The 16,984-nt window shown below is 48.8% G+C and overlaps 1 protein-coding gene across 3 annotated transcripts in view; it reads left to right on the top strand.

Moving 5' to 3' along the window:
- The window catches only part of NOTCH1 (notch receptor 1), a 98,243-nt gene that overhangs the window by 40,559 nt on the left and 40,700 nt on the right, over positions 1 to 16,984 (top strand). For all 3 annotated transcript variants that reach the window (XR_014543824.1, XM_083596209.1, XM_083596210.1), the window contains 9 exons: positions 1,818 to 1,940; positions 2,818 to 3,051; positions 3,219 to 3,374; positions 4,513 to 4,698; positions 6,058 to 6,171; positions 10,337 to 10,450; positions 14,075 to 14,308; positions 15,415 to 15,525; positions 15,725 to 15,917. Coding sequence is in view for 2 of the 3 variants with exons in the window: in XM_083596209.1 (XP_083452335.1) it covers positions 1,818 to 1,940; positions 2,818 to 3,051; positions 3,219 to 3,374; positions 4,513 to 4,698; positions 6,058 to 6,171; positions 10,337 to 10,450; positions 14,075 to 14,308; positions 15,415 to 15,525; positions 15,725 to 15,917 (1,465 nt within the window). In the remaining variant the exon portion in view is untranslated. The remainder of the gene's footprint in view (positions 1 to 1,817; positions 1,941 to 2,817; positions 3,052 to 3,218; positions 3,375 to 4,512; positions 4,699 to 6,057; positions 6,172 to 10,336; positions 10,451 to 14,074; positions 14,309 to 15,414; positions 15,526 to 15,724; positions 15,918 to 16,984) is intronic.

Below are 16,984 nucleotides of genomic sequence, written 5' to 3'. Positions count from 1 at the left end.
TGTGTCGATGAAGAGCAGAGAAGGAGGGTTCCTTGATCAAACAAGATCCTGCCTTTTCCCTCCTCCTCCTCTTCTATTTTTGGGGGTGGGAGATCCTTTCTGTGTGGAAACAAGCAAGGCTCTGGGTCCATTTCTGTGTCTGGGTCCATTGCTGTGCCTTCAGACTTTGATGGAGCTGGTTTCTTGGGAGGAGGCAGAGTATGCATCCAAATGCTGGCCGGCTGGGAAATCACAAGTGGAGGAGAGCGCTGCTGCCGCTCTTGTGCCTGAGTCCTTCTTGTGTTCTTCCCTTTGGGGGTGTCTGGTTGGCCACGGGGAGAACAGAAGTATAGGCGAGGTACACCATTGGCTAGACCCAGCCACAGCAGGGCTCTTCTTAGGTTCCTGTCGCAGAAATGGACCCCTTGTTTCGGGCTGCAAATGTCAGGATGCTAGGAGGACTTCCTTGCGCATGGGGTGGGGGGGGGGAGAGAGAGAGAGCGGCAGGAGCAGGAAGAGAAAAGCAGGTTACATCATGGACGGCACAGGGAGCTAAAAGGAGGTGAAGCGGGCAGGGCCCTTCCGCTATAAAACCCTGTGGTTGGCGGAGTCTGTGTGGCACCAGTCCCATTCTCTACCCCCACCCCCAATTGCAGTGCAGTTCCTTCCTTTCTGGGCCCTGTTTTCCTGCTGTGCTGAATGGAAGGACACCAGGCGATGGAGCCTCCAGCACTGGAATCTCCCACACACTTCATATTGCATTCTCTCCCTGCAATTATTATACAGCTCCTCTCTTGTGAGCTTAGGTAGAAACAGGTTGCTGTGGCCAGATACTCACACAGCTTTTCTGCAAAGTCTTGTACCCGGGGGCTCGCTACACTGGCTTCACAATAAAAGTGAATGTAAACATAGTCTTATGCAAATTCAGGCATGTTGGTTCCTCCAGAGTGCAGCAGTTAAGTTTCTGGAAAAAACCAAACAAATGGTGATGCTCCAAGAACAAATGTGAGCTGAGCCTTTGACCCTCCAGATTGTTGTTGATCCACAGCTACCTTCCTCCGGTAGGGATCAAGACCTCCTGCTGAGAGAGAAAAAGGGGGAGTCCCATTAGTAGGGTCACAACATGTCTGGAGAGCGAGGTGTGGCACCCAGTTCACCGTGTGCTGTATTTGAACCAGCAAGGTTCAAGCCCCCGGCCCCCCAAGAGAAGAAACAAGCAAGCTTGTGTTCTTTTAGAACGGAATTCTTCATACAGCACATAGTTATGACTGTGGAACTCACCCCCCACAAGGAGGAGTGATGGCCAACTAGGATGGCTTTAAAATAGGTTTAGACAAACTCATAGAGGAGAGTTTACTAGGCATGCTGGCGATGCTCTGCCTCCATATTTGGAAGCAATAAATGCTTCTGAATAGCTGTTGCTGGAACGTTCGGAAGGGCAGGGTTGCTGTTGTGCTCTGCTTGAGGGTTTCCCAAAAGAGGCACCTGACTGGTGATTGTCTATACTACGCTGAGCCCTCTTTGGCCTGATCCGGCAGGCTCTTCTTAAGTTCTTAAGCAAGCATGGAGGCTCCAAATCCAATATATAAGATAATTTTCCAGTATTTTTTTTTTTAATGGGGCACCCATATTTTCTGAGACTGGATGGCATTTCACGTCAAGTCAGATTGACAGCATCTCTTGAGGTTTTCCAGCAAGCTGAGCAATTTTGCATCCTCTGCCATTAAGTAACAGAGCCTGCTGTTTCTCCCCCATTGTCAGAGGGGGCTAAAAACCAGGTCTGACACACGTTTTCTTCCTTTCCCCTTTTTCTTTCCCTACCTTCAATCACCTGGCAGGTTTTGCTGGTCAGAACTGTGAGGAAAATCTCAATGACTGCCCAGGGAACAACTGCAAGAATGGAGGGACCTGCGTGGACGGGGTGAACACCTACAACTGTCAGTGCCCCCCTGAATGGACAGGTAGGGAATGAAGGCCAATATCCTTGGGTGGGGGACAAGGGGACAGGTGAGGGTTTGGCTCCAGGGAGGGTCATGGTCAGGGTTTGAAGACTGGCTCAGCTGCACCCTTCCAATCTATTCTCTGTTCATAGGGAGCACGTAAGATGCCAAGATTTTAAATGCACTTTCAGACCTTTACAGATTTATGTTGAAAGTTATGCATTATGAAATACGCAGTACAGTTGTACCTCAAGTTGAATGTGCTTCGGGTTGAGCGCGTTTGAGTTGCGTTCCACGGCAACCAGGAAGTAACGGAGCGCATTACTTCCAGGTTTCGCCGTTCGCACATGCGCAGACGCTCAAAATGACGTCACGCGCATGTGCAGAAGCGGCAAAATGTGACCCGCAGACGCGTCTTACGTTCCGTTCGGGATGCGAACGGGGCTCCTAACTGATCCCGTTCGCATCCCGAGGTACCACTGTGTTAGTGTTGTTATTGCCATTTTATTAGCCTTAGCTACAACTATTATTGGTGTTGCTCTTGCTACCATTAATAATGTTGCTGGGGCTTATCCCACATTACACCTCCTCAAAGTAAGCCTATTGAAATGGGTGAATTTGACTCGCTCAGGTCACCCAAATTTTAGTAGGTCAGCTCTGCATAGGACTTAGCTGTAAACAACCCACTCTTACAATTATCACGATTGTTACTGAGGACCTTGCGTTATATGAGTTAAATAAGTTTGCTGTCTTTTGACAATGAGGGCAAAGGTGATGTCCAACTCATCTCTTTACTCCGCCCCACTGCGATTCCTGCCTTGCAGTGGCTGGACTAGATGACCCCCTCTTGGGCCCCCTCCAACTCTTCAAATTCTATGATTTTGTGAACCTCTTCCAGGCCAGTACTGTGCAGAGGACGTGGACGAGTGCCAACTGATCCCCAATGCTTGCCAGAACGGGGGCACGTGCCACAACACCCATGGCAGCTACAACTGCGTCTGTGTCAACGGCTGGACAGGCGAGGACTGCAGCGAGAACATTGACGACTGCGCCAACGCTGCCTGCTTCGTGGGAGCCACCTGCCATGATCGTGTGGCCTCTTTCTACTGCGAGTGCCCTCATGGACGGACAGGTGCGGATCGAGGGAGCTGAATGCAAGGTCCCAGCTCTCTCCTCTGTTGGTACACGAAACCAGGGGTGCCACTTTGGGGTGGGTGGCCATGGCACTTTTGAGAGAGGGAGGGTCGGAGCCCCCCTGCAAGCATTCTTCTCTAAGCACCTGTGCCTGTTTCCCTGCAGGTCTGCTTTGCCACCTCAACGATGCTTGCATCAGCAACCCCTGCAATGATGGGTCCAACTGCGACACCAACCCAGTCACTGGCAAGGCCATCTGCACCTGCCCCTCTGGCTACATGGGGCCTGCCTGCAACCAGGACGTGGATGAATGCTCGCTTGGTAAGTGGGCACAGGGAGGACTTGGCGGGGAGAAAAACCAGTGGAAAGGGACCTGCGTAGTCTGTTCTAGCCTGAAACCCAATGTAATACAGTCAGCATACAGGAAATAAAAAAAGCATGCCTCACACAAGGACTTCAGAACAAAGTAGCAAAATGCAAAATAACAGCAACAACAACTGTAATCTCGAGTTAGAATCGTAGAGTTTGAAGGGACCCTCAGGGTCATCTAGCCCAACCCCCTGCAATGCTGGAAACCCGGCTGACAGAGTTACTGGCTGAAAATGCTCTCTCTTGGTTTCAGGTGTTGGTTTTTTCTCACCGATAGAAATTTAGCTGCCATTGATGCCACTGTGTATGTTTTTATCTTCCATTAGATTTTTAACATAAAGTTGAACTGACCTTGGTCAGCAAAGGGGCCAAATTTATTTTGCTGCCAAACTCCAGTTTAGTAATTGCAGAACAGATATACATTGTTTTGTGGATTCCTGATAGTTAAAAGGGGCATAATACCTTGAAGGAAAGAGGGGAGCCAGCATACCTGCTGTCCCACAGCACTTGGGATATGGAAGGGCATTGAATCTGCCCAGAGTTAACACTCTGCATTATTTAGCAACATTTGGACCCCCAAAATAGGGAACTAGCTAGAGCAGGTCGTCATAAGAAATACTCAAGGAGTACAGTGGAATCCTGAAACCCAGCTCAGGAGACTACATGCAAACAGAGAGTTTGGGGAAGGACAAGGCCAGGAACCAGAAAGGTGCAGGCTGGGAGGTCCCGATCCATGGCCACCATCCCCAGTCATGCTCTGTTGCTTCCTTTGGGAGCTACTGCTTCTCTTCACTGTGTTTTTGTGTGTGTGTTCAATTTGGATTTGATTTAATATTTGTTTGCTGCTTTCTGGAAGGGGAAAAAAAAAGCACAACGGCAGTGCCAAGCTCAGAGCATCTCACAACAACAACCGTGTTACAAATGAGCAAACAATATTTATTGTATTGAAAAACTCACGACAGCATATAGATAAAGCAAAGGCGAACACAGGAGTAGTAAAGAATTAACACAGTTCAGTACAAACTCGGAAGACCAGTAATGCTAATATAGAATGCTGATTATGTCTTTTTAATGGTTCTGAATCCAACAGGTGCCAACCCCTGTGAGCATGCGGGGAAGTGCCTGAACACAGAGGGCTCCTTCGAATGCCAGTGCCAGCAAGGCTACTCTGGCCCCCGCTGTGAGATTGATGTGAATGAGTGCTCCTCAAACCCCTGCCAGAACGATGCCACCTGCCTGGACCAGATTGGGGTCTTTCACTGCATTTGTATGCCCGGTGAGTGCCCAGTTCTACGTACCACCCAGGAGGTATCCCCAGTAGTGTGCCCTCTAGGTGTTGTTGAACTCCCAGTTCCCTTCATTATTCACTTACTCTCTCTCTCTCACACACACCCCGAAGGAGTTCAAGGTGGCATGCATGGTTCTTCCTCTGCTCCTCATTTAATTCCACAAGCCTGTGAGGATGGGCTTAAGCTAAGAGGCGGTGACTGGCTCCCAAGTTCCTGTCTGGAAAGCTTTGTGGCCAAGTTGGAGGGTGGGGTGTTTTAACCCTGATCTCTCCCAGGTCCTAGTCAACACTCTTAACTACTGCATCAAACCTGACTCTCAGCATAGCCAGTGCTTGTGAATGATGCTGGGAGCTGGTGGTCCAGCAGCAGCTGCAGGTCACCACATTGACAGCCTCTGTTACAATTTATTTGTATGTCAGTTTGTGCCTGCACTGTGTGAAGCCTGATGCCTAGGAGAGAGGTGGCATCTGGGCATATTCTGCTTCGACGTTTGCCACACCTGGACTTCTCCTACCAGTGAAGTAAAGCCATAGGGTTGGTGCAGCTACTGAAAAGGCCCTGTCTCTTGTTGCCATAAGCAACAAGTGGGACCATAGAGAAAGGACATTTCCTTCTGATCTTAGGAAGAGGGGCAGGTGGGAACCCCATGAAACAGATCAGCATGCTCTTCTGAGATCTGGGAGAGAGACTTGGTTTGTGTGGGCTGCCTTTACACTCTTGAGTAACTTGTAAGAGAGCTGCCTCCTTAAACACAGGGTGCTTTGGTCTTGGAGTGCCTGGGTTTTAGGAAGTTTAAGAGGGTCTGCCAGGGAAACAAGCAAGCTGCTTTGACCCTAGCCTGGATGCACAGGCTCAGAGCCCTTTTAAAAGTAATTGCCTTGGTGCACCCCAGATCCCCTCCCTTCTGGGCTGCAGGAGTAAGTGGGAGGATGGAAGGTGGCAGCAATTACCATAGAGTAAAACCCATTGGCAACACTGCAGGGCTGTTGTGTTGCAGCTGGTCAAGGAAGGGGGTGGGAGAGCCTTGCTTAGGCGTGCACACACACACACACACACACACACACACACATGCATCACATCCTGAACAAGAGCAGACCTGATATGTGTTGATGCACTGCAACATTTTGCTGCCACCGAAATGCAGGAGAAAGTGGCTAAGCAGAGCCAGGAGTCTCTCCTCCACCATAAAGCCAAAGGAGGAGCTGGCCTTGCCAGCTTGAGCCATTTGCTGCTGGCTCTTTGAGGCACGGACCTTTTTCTGCTATAGGTGTGCTGTCCTCTCAGCATGCATCAGGGGAGCTCCTTTAGGCTTACCTTTTCTTTCCTTGTCGGGAAACTCCTTTCAGGCTACGAGGGCATCTACTGCGAGATCAACACGGACGAGTGCGCCAGCAGCCCCTGCCTGCACAACGGGAACTGTGTGGACAAGATCAATGAGTTTGCCTGCGAGTGCCCCAGAGGTACTACTGGAGCGGGGTAGGGTGGGGGTGGAGGGGCATCGATCTCTCCGCCTTCAGTGCAAAGCCTTTGTAGTGAGAACGGAGCTGCAGTTAATCCACCACCCAGAGGCAAACCTTGCCGGCAGGTTTGAAATATGCTCAGAGTGGGCAGCTCGGGGGAAATTGGATGCTTCTCCTCTGATGTCTCTTAATTCTGGCAGTTCCAAGGGGCTCCATGCCTGCATTTGAGGTGGAGGAATGTGGTGTTGAGAAGTGGGTTGCCCTGTCTTTGAAGGAGTGTTGGGGGGGGGCCCTGCCACTGCTGTTAGCCCTGGTAAGTAAAGGAAACCTCTGAGTCCAGAGGTCCAGTTTACCTTTCAGGCAGGGGGTATCTCCTAGCCTTACCTAAAGAAGCCACCAGAAGCTGAACCCTGGGGTTTTGAACCTTGTGCATGCAAAGCAGAAGGCTCCATGCCACTGGTGGCTTTTTCCCCTAAAAAAGGAAGTAAGGTTACTAGTCCTCATGATTGTAAATAAAGGGCAGGTTTAAATAGAAATCTGCCTTGCACAGACAGAATTTGCACTGTGTTCAGGACAGAAAGACACCCCCCCGCCCCCGCATCAGAGGTGTTATGTCTTTGAATGCCAGTTGCTGGGGGGTGGCTAGCAAGGAAGTGCTATTGTGCTCAGGGCCCTGGTGTGCACGTCATGTGTGGATGAGAGGAGTGTGCACTGGGAAGCTTGGGAATCACCCAGGCACACTCATCATCAGGCAGACAGGACTGGTTCCGTTCTCTGCTCAGTGCCTGCCCTATGGAGAAACTGAGTTTATCATTTGGGGTGTGTGTGTGTGTGTGTGTGTGTGTGTGTGTGTGTGTGTGTGTGTAAAATTGCTTTGTCATTACAAGATTCCTAACAGCAAATATAATTTAGGGTAAGTAGTTGTGACCACAGGAAAAAACCAATGACCTCTGTGGCTCCTGTTACCTTTTTAGAGGCTGCATTCACTCGGTAGTTTATTTCGCCTTCATGACGTTTCCTCTGTGTTATATTTGAACTTTTGCATGAGATGAAAACCAGAGATATAGCAGCATGCAACGGAGGTTTCACTCTCATTTCTGTGTTATTTGCAAACAGACGTTTCTTCTGGAAGCAAGTAACAGAGATACATGTTAAAACTTGCTCTACATTCCACTAGATTTTTAGAGGTGGCTTCTTCGCCATGTTAAAGCTCATATATAATGCAGGAATCAACAGTTAGGGAAACTTCAGGAAAATGGGATAAACTGTCCTGGGATTGCAGCCTTCTCTATATTCCTGGAAGTGGATTTACATCGTGTGAAAGCTCAAATATAACATGGAAACTAGCAGTTGGGGAAATGTCAGGAAAAGGGAATAGACCAGGCATCAGCAGACTTTTTCAGCAGGGAGCCGGTCCACTGTCCCTCAGACCTTGTGGGGTGCTGGACTATATTTTGAAGGAAAAAAACGAACGAATTCCTATGCCCCACAAATAACCCAGAGATGCATTTTAAATAAAAGCACACGTTCTACTCATGTAAAAACACGCTGATTCCTGGACCATCTGCAGGCCGCATTTAGAAGGCAATTGGGCCAGATCCGGCCCCTGGGCCTTAGTTTGCCTACCCGTGGAATAGACTGTCATGTAAAAGCAGCCGAAGTTATGCCACACCAGCTGCACAACTAGCCTCTGTGCCACTTTTGCAGAGTTAAGATGCTGAGGGTGGGGGTTAGTGGTTCTGCCCTGTTGATTAGAAGGGGCTGCTACTTTGGCGGTTGTTTTGCCCTATTCTGACACCCCCCCTTTTTTGTGCAACTCAGAACAGCAAATGCACACACCTCTCCTCTCAGCATAAAGAGGCCTTCAAGCCAAGCTCTACTTCCTCCTTCATCTGGGAGACAGAATGAAAGCGAGGGAGTGAGAAACCGAGGATCAATTTAAATAATGGCAGGAACAAGATTTGCACTTATAAAGACCCCCCTAGTTGGGGAATAAGTTGGTGAGGGGGAGCACTGGGAAGCTGGGAGAGGCAGAATGAGAGGAAGGCTGGATGGATTTAAATGAGGTGTTGCAGTCCACAGGACGAGAGAATGGGGGAGAGCGCCAGATAATCCATGAAATGGGGCTTTGGGGGCTTTTTGAAGTCGAGAGGCCGGGCTTTCCTCCTCCTCCTCCTCCACCTCCTCCTCCTCTGTAGATGTAAATAAGATGTTCTCAGGGAGAGCCAGTCCAGCGCCCATTCAGAACCCCAGGCAGCCGTCTCCATGGCGATGGAGAGCGAAGGCCCTGAAAAACTTGATTTGGGGGCTGAATGGAGGGGAAGCAGAGCCCCAGGGTACAGAAGGCTGGCACCCCAAGTGTTGATGTGGAATAGTTGCCACAACAAGCCACAATTTACTAGCAAGAAGAGGATTTGAAGGTCCCCCTCCCCTTCAGCGTCTAGTTGGAAGAGTTTCTGTGTGTATGGAGGGGTGTGTGAAAAACCCACATTTTCAAGCTCTTTTTTCTTATCCTGGTTGTAGGGATAGTTTAGGGGTCCTTGCGTGTGTGTGTGTGTGTGTGTGAGAGAGAGAGAGAGAGAGAGAGAGAGAGAGAGAGAGAGCGAGCTTCACATTCACACCATAAAGCACCATGATTCCACTTTGAAGAGTCATGGCTTCCCCCCAAAGAAACCTGGGAGCTGCTGTTTGTTCAGGGTGCTGTAAGTTCCTAGGAAACCTCTCTATTCCCTTCATGAAGCTACAGTTCCCTGAGTTCCCTTTGAAGAGGCATTGATGGTTAAACTGCTCTAGGAATTGTAGCTCTGTAAGGGGAATATGGGGGGTTGCCTAACAACTCAGTCCCCTGAACAAACTATAGTTCCCAGGATTCCTTGGGGGAAAGCCGTGGCTTTTTAAAGTGGCATCACAGTACTTAAAATGTATGGTGGCCAGAGGGTGCCGGGGGTGGGAGAGAGAAGTCATATTGGCTTTCTGCAGCGAAGTGGAGCAGATTTCTACTGCTTCGGTGCTGCAAACTTCCCAGAAACAAAATGTGTAACTAAGAAGGTGCTGGAGACAGAGAGAGTTGGCTGTCGCTTTCGCACCTGGGCACTGTGCCAAATGGGGCAACCGAAAAAAGGGGGCAGCCAGGCCCCCATGACATGCTTTTTACGCTCTCTAGAGAAGATTTCCAGAGACAGGACAAGATCTTGGAAGGGGGAGCAGTGCCCATCTGTCAGTTTGCATTTTCACATTTCTGGACATTTTTTAAGGGATTGAGGACGGGGGCCGGGATACAGCTTTACCCTCCAGTTTGTGGGAAATCACAAGAGTTATCGTAATTGTCCGCCCCGAACTGGGTCCCCCCGCCCCACTTTGGGGCTGAGGATGTTTGTGGGAAGGCAGCTGTGAAGTGTATAATGACAGCCTATTCATCAAGATATTTCACAGAAAAGGTTTTTTGGCTTTTATTCCCAACTCCTCTGACTGTCCCTTGGGTACTCCTTTTTTAAAATAAAAGTGACTGGGAAATTCAAGCAGGGTGTCTGGACTGCATCCTGACCAGATAAAGATGTGCACAAAGGGATCATCGCCAGCTAAGCCCTACTGAAGAGTAGAACCATTGAAGTTAGGAATGCCCGTAATTTCTAATAGGTCTATCTTGAGTAGAACTAAAATTGAACTTAAGAAGGGCCTGGCTGCTGGATCAGGCCGCATCCTGTTCTCACTTGTGGTCAACCAGATGCCCGTATGGGAAGCCTGCAAGCAGGATCTAAGCACAAGAGCCCTCCCTATGCCATGGTTTCCAGCATCTAGCTCAGTATTGTGCCCACTGACAGGCAGCCACAACTCTCCAGTGGTTTCATGCAAGTCATGTTCCCAGCCCCACCTAGAGATGCAACCGGGGACTGAACCTGGGACCTTCTGCATGCAAAGCAGTGACTCTGTCACTAAGCCGCAGCCCTTCTCCTAAAGCCCCTACAGTTTCCCTTTCTGGTCATCTAGAGGAATGCCTTACTTGCCACAGGTGACTGGGCAAGAAGAGGCTTCTCACCTGTGGAAGAGGTGGGAGCCATATTTGTTCCTTATCAGCAAGGGAGAGGAGGAGGGTGACCATTGCAGGGGTCTCAACCATCCTGAAGTCGGTGTTCAGGCCAAGCTCAGCCTCTTTGTTTCCCGGCAGGTTTCAATGGCCACCTGTGCCAGTACGACATTGACGAGTGTGCCAGCACCCCGTGCAAGAATGGTGCCAAGTGTGTTGATGGCCCCAATGCCTACACCTGTGAATGCACTGAAGGTAAGCAGGGTTGGGGGTGTGGGATCTCTGACCTCTTCTGGAGGGCAAGGATTCTGAGACGGGGCAGCCCACTGCGGAAATAATGTATTTCACTGCACACAAAGGGATTTGATTTATTAGACTTTTCTATCACTTGGTGCTAAAAGAAAGTCTCTAATATGCTTTAGTATATATTTCATAACATGCCTTGATTGAAAACAAAAGCCTTCTGTGCAGCACAAAAATGCTTAAAACAAATTATCAATAAGAAGAATAAACAACAATAATTTAAGAACTTTTTTAAAGGTTGAAAGCACAATGAACTAAAGCTTGCATCAACTTTCTAAATACCTGGTTAGGCCTGTCTAAACAAAAATGTTTTCAACAGGTGCCAGAAAGAGTACGGTGAAGGTGGTTGCCTGTTGTCACTAGGCAGGGAGTTCCAAAGTATACTGCAAAGTAATGCAAAATAGCATAACGTAGTAGAGAATGTTACACAATGTTGGAACAAGAATTGCAAAACAAAACCCACACACCGTAAAGCATGGACTGAACATTGTTAACAACAGTGTCATTAAAATCGCCCATATCCCCAGGACAATAAGGGCTTTTATTGGAGGAGGGCTACCTGGAGATTCCGGGGGCTGTATACCACAAAGCTCCGACCATTCCCCTAAAAATAAAGTAAGATTCTAGTCCTCATAGTTCTGAAGAAATGGCTGAGTTAAATAGTTAAATAGTTACGTTGGGGGTGCCATATACTGAGACTGCATCTAATTCATTACTGTTTGCACTGAGTAGTGCCTAATTTTTCTTTTTCTGCATTTCATCAGACATGAGTCTAACACACACTTTGCTCGTAAAGCCAGGCTACTGCCTATTCTCTCTCTGTATGTGTGTGTTTAAAAAAACTCTAAGTCCTCCTTCTGTGCCTCTGACAGTAGCCTGAGAGGCAGCAGCTTACCAGCCTTCTACTGATGCCATGGTCCCTCTAGCTCAATCTACACTGGCTGGCAGCAGTGGCACTCCAGAGTTTTCAGGCAGGAGATGATTCCAGTCATACCTGGAGATATATGTGGGGATTGAGCCCAGGGGCCTTTTGCATGCCAAGCAGATGCCGCCATGACACTTCCTCAGATGTTTCTGAAAGGCCTAGAGGGGTCTCAGTTCGGCTTGCAACCTAGAAATGCTTTCAGGAGGGGAGGAGCAGCAGCTCTGATTCTTGACTGGTGCAATGCCAGGGTCCCTGGCACCGACAACTGGTGGCACCCCCCCCAAAAAAAATATTTGGACTCTGCTTCCATTTCCTCCCTCTCTCCCCCACTCCTCATGAGTTTTGCTCTGTGCAGCACCTGACACAATGGAGGCAGCCCCCCCTCACCTTGGCTGAAAGCCAAACATTGCTGGGGAAGGGGGTGTTGTGTGCCAGCCATTGGGGACTTTGCCTCTGGTCTCCTCCTTCCTTCTTGGGCCCCTCGCCTCCCCGCAAAGGAGAAAGCGGGGACGGAGCAATACAAAAAACAGGCCATTTCCAAACCCTCACATACACATACACACGGGGTTTTTTGGGGGGGGGGTAGCAGGGGCCGTGCGCACTCGACGAGTGAAACTCAAGTAGGTTTGGGGACAAAGCCGACGCCATGAGCCGGCAGCAGTGAACAGAGGTGCTTTTGTGGGGGTCCTCCGCTAAAAATCTTCCAGCTGAACAGTCTCTAATGAGCATCTTGGTCTCGCCGATGAAAAGCTGAGATGAGGATTTCGTTGATGGGGGAGGCCTGTGGGGAGGGGGGGAACAGTCAAAGCCTGACTTTGTCTTCCTTCCAACCCCCCTCTTCCTCCCCCCACTCCCGGCTTTTGTCCTCCTCCCTCCTCTGTCTCCCGGCACTTCTCAGTTGCTATTATCCTTCCATACAGGCAGCCGTACATGCAGCCGTTTGTCCCAACCGAACCCGCACCTCCCCCTCCCGTCCTGGTCCTGCCCTTTTGGATTCCATGGCCAGCCTCTCTGAGCTGCATGCAGACAAAGTGGGGAAAGAGGCTGCCTCTGGGCTCCTGCGAAAGACAGGAAGAAAGGGGTAGTCTGTGCAAGGGGAGCCATTGTGCGCTCCTGGGGACAAAGCCAGGCTCTCTTTGCATTCAGTTGGGAGGCAGTAGGGAGGGGGGTGCGGCTCCTTCTCCTTCCTCCGATCGTTAGGGAACCTCCCCTCCAAATCCTCTTGCCACGCGCTGTCTTCCCTTTGCAGCCAGGGTCCCCCCTATCCATGTCTTGGCCATGCTGGCTGGCAAAGGGGTTGTTAGCTGCTGGGCTCAAGGGCACTTGGTGTGTGTTTGGTTCAGCTTCTGTGCCCCAGGCTCTCTGTGGGGGCTTCCCCAGGAACTCATCTGTATAGGAAGCTGCCTCATGCTAAGTCAGACCATGACATAGGAACATCAAATGAGCCTCTTGGATCTGGCCATCTAGCATGCTGTTTGCAGAGTGGCCAACCACAGTGGCCCACAATCAGAACCTGAGCACAAGAGCAACTCTCCCTTCCTGTGGTTTCAAGCAAATGGGATTCAGAAGCATTGCTGCCTCTGACCGTGGAGGCAGGGTGCAGCTATCATGGCTAGTAGCCGCTGATAAACCTCTTCCTCTTCCTTCTCCATGAATCTGTCCAATCCTCTTTTAAAGCCATCCAGGTTGGTGGCTGTCACTGCCTCCTGCAGGGGTGAGTTCCATAGTTTCACTGGCCTCCACTTCCTACACCAGGCGCTGATTCCAAACCAGCTTCAAGGTCACAGCAATGAGAAGAGCCACCTATGATTCCTGTAAGGACTGGTCATACTGGTGTTCTGTGATCAGGCTCTCCCTTAGAGAGAGGAGGCTCAGAAGGTGTCCACAGGAGGCTTATTGGCTGTGCCCCACCAACCTCTGGAATGCTTTCTCAAGTGAAACCCACCTGCTGCAGACATTGACATCTTTTCAGTGCCTCGTTAAGACTTTCCTCTCCTTGCCTCCTGCCCAGGCTACTCAGCAGTTGATGGAATTTGAAAAGTTTTGAAAAGTTTTTAAACTTAATTGCAAGTTGCCTATGGGTTGCCCTGTGTTGGTTTTCGTTGTTGTTTATTAGGCTTACAAGTTGCTTTTTTACAAAAATAACTCAAAGCAGCTTATAAGGAAATAGCACATACATTAACACCAGCAGAATGGTAGACTCTTAAGTGCAGACGTGGTTTATATCTGGACCTCACAATTCTGGGGTTTAATATTAATGCACACATGGACAACACGTCCAAGAGAGTCAAACTAACAATCAAGCCACTACTGTTCAATCAAACTGGTGTAGTTCTGCGATATATATGCAACATCGATAGAACATGGTTATAGGCTCTGAGGACACCTGGCAACTGGTGGAATGGTACATTTGTTTAAATCTTTGAAGTTAATTGTAATTAAATGGACATTTGGTGCTTCTGCAGGATGAGGGTGACATGGTTTAATATTCATTGTTGCTTCTTGTATAAATAAGTGAAAACAATAACATATTTTTGGGGGGGGGGAACCCAGTATAAAACAGAGATCTGTGTTGGGGTGGCTGACTCCCAATTTATTGATTGACTGATGGACTGATTGTCATGACCTGCTTGGTGTTGTCTCCTCCTCAGGCTTTTCTGGCCCCCATTGTGAGACTGACATTAACGAGTGTGACCCAGACCCTTGCCACTATGGGACCTGCCAAGATGGCATTGCCACCTTCACCTGCCTCTGCCACCCAGGCTACACGGGGCGTCTCTGTGACATGAACATCAATGAGTGCCAGAGCCAGCCTTGCAAGAACGGGGGCACCTGCCAGGATCGGAACAATGCTTATAACTGCCTCTGCCTCAAAGGGACGACAGGTAAGAGCTCCCAGGGGTGTTCACTGCAGCAGTCTTTTTGTAAAAAAATAAAATTAAATCCTAAGGGATGCTTAGGTAAGGCGAAGGCTCAGGACAGACAAAGGAAAGTACTTCTGCACTCAGCACGTAGATTAGCTATGGGAATCACTCCCATTTTCACAAGGGCCACATCATCACCATTCTGTACTTGCAAGGAATTGATCCAGCAGCATGGCAGCACCTCATGCCCACTCGGGGATGTCCCAGTGAGAAGCCCACAAGCAGGAAATAAGAGCATAAGAAGAGCCTGCAGGATCAGGCCAAAGGATGCCCATCTAGTCCAGTGTCCTGTTCTTAAAGTGGCTAGCATGGAGGACAAGATCCCTTTCCCCTCCTGTGGTTTCCAGCAACTGGTATTCAGAAGCATTGCTGCCTCCCAACTGTGGAGGCAGAACATAGTCTTTATGGCTTGTGGCCATCAATAGCCCTCTCCTCCTCCATGAATTTGACTAATCCTCTTTTAAAGCTATGCAAGTTGATGGGCATCACTGCCTTCATTGGGAGCGAGTTCCACTGATGACAGAAGAAATCAAATCTTCCATCATTCAGCTCCACTGGATACCCACAGAGTTCCAGCGTTACAAGAGAGGGAGAAAAGCTTTTCTCTATCCACTTTCTCCATGCTATGTGTAATTTTGCAAATTTCTACCATGCCCTCTCTTGCCTTTTCTTTAAACTGAAAAGTCTCAAATGCTGCAGCCTTCCTCAGGCGAGAGGCTCAATCAGCCCCTTCTTGCTGTAGTATCCAGCTTGGGTCCCCCATCGTTCAGCCCGGACACTGAGATCCAGCTCCAAGGATCTTATTGTGAGAAGTGAGGTTAAGGGAATCAGGCAGAAGGCCTTCTCAGCAGCCATGGCCACCCAATGGAATGCCCTCCCAGCAGATGTCAAGGAGATAAATACCTGACTTTTAGAAGACATCTGAAGGCAGCCCTGTATAGGGAAGTTTTTAATGTTTGGTGTTTTACTGTGTTTGATGTTTTAATCTGTTGGAAGCCACCCAGAGTAGCTAGGTCAACCCAGTCAGATGGATGGCATAGAAATAAATTCTTATTCTTATTCTTAAGGGCCCAATTGCGAGGTCAACCTGGATGACTGCGCCAGCAATCCGTGTGACTATGGCAAGTGCATTGACAAAATCAATAGCTACGAGTGCACCTGTGAGCCTGGATATGCAGGTGAGGACGGGGGGTGGGATCATAGAACCATAGAATTGTGGAGTTGAAAGGGACCTAAACCAACAATGGTTGCGTTGCAGTGCAATGCAGGGAAGCCATTCTTGTACTGTATTGGGTTTTCTTTACAGCTATGGTGATTGGTTCTGGGTTGTGACACTGGGCCAGCCTGTGACCTCTTTCTCTTACCCAAACTTCACAGGGAGGATGTGTAACATCAACATTGACGAATGTGCCAGTAACCCTTGCCACAATGGAGGCACTTGCAGGGACGGCATCAACGGCTTCGTTTGCGTCTGCCCAGAGGGCTACCATGATCCCATGTGCCTCTCGGAAGTCAATGAGTGCAACAGCAACCCCTGCATTCACGGGAAATGCAATGATGGCCTGAATGGGTAAGCTTCTGGGGAGGCGGCTCTGGGGCTCTCTGCCTGGCATGGGGGAGTTCCCTCTGCTGTCTCACATGGTCCTTGCCAAGCTGAGAGTAGAGCAAGGTGAGAGGTTCTGGGGTCACCTCCCAGACAGGCATCTCTCAGGTTCTCATAGTCATTTGGTTGGGCACCATGACAACAGGATCATCATCAATAATTATCTATTGATTTATATGGGGGAAAAACCATCTAAGCAGTTTCTATATAACACAGTAAGACAATTTTTAAAAAGAGAAAGAGAAATGTATGTACAACATTAAAAACCAAAAATATAAAGGAATATACAAAGGAATACATTGTGGAAGCTACAAAATGACACTGAGCAGAAGGCTCAGTCTAAGAAATCGTACCAAGCATTTTGGCTACAGAAGGAAATTTCTGATCGCTACCCTGCACATAACGATAGACAGTGGTTTAGAAGTTCCTTGTTGCAATTCCAACATCACATTTGGTGGAACATGCTTTTCGTGTGGTCATCCAAGCAAAGAAATCAGATTCCTAAATGTGGTGATTTAATACTCCTGCTAAGTGACTTGAAACCAGACATTGGGAAACTGGTATCACTTCATGAAGCCCAGGCATCGCATTAAGAATTTGCTGCACAGTGAAGGAGTTACTATGACTCTTGCTAAATGACTATCAGATGTTGAAAAGCTGGCATCCCTGCATCAAGTTCCATCAATTTTGTTGAATTAATTAAACTCAATAGTTTTAATTGGATTTTGAATAAATGTGCAATTAATCGTTACTGTTTTGAATTTTATTCTGCTGTTACCTTCCTTAGAGAGTTGTGAAAACCACTCTTCTGAATAATGCTTTTTATAGGTTAGGGGGCTGTGGGGATGAGTTGATGGAGCCAAGGGCACGGTGGCCCAACAAAATTTTGGGAACCACCGCTCTGTGTCTAGGGACAGTCTTCCTCTGAATAACTGATGACGGGGAACAACAACTGGAGAGTTCTTGTGCTCAGGTCCTACTGAAGCATCTGGTTGGCCACCATGAGAACAGGATGCTGGGCTAGATGGTCCACT

This window comes from Podarcis filfolensis (genome assembly GCF_964270895.1).
Source record: "Podarcis filfolensis genome assembly, chromosome: Z".
NCBI classification, from domain to species: Eukaryota; Metazoa; Chordata; class Lepidosauria; order Squamata; family Lacertidae; genus Podarcis; species Podarcis filfolensis.
This window is presented reverse-complemented; position numbering and strand designations above follow the sequence as displayed.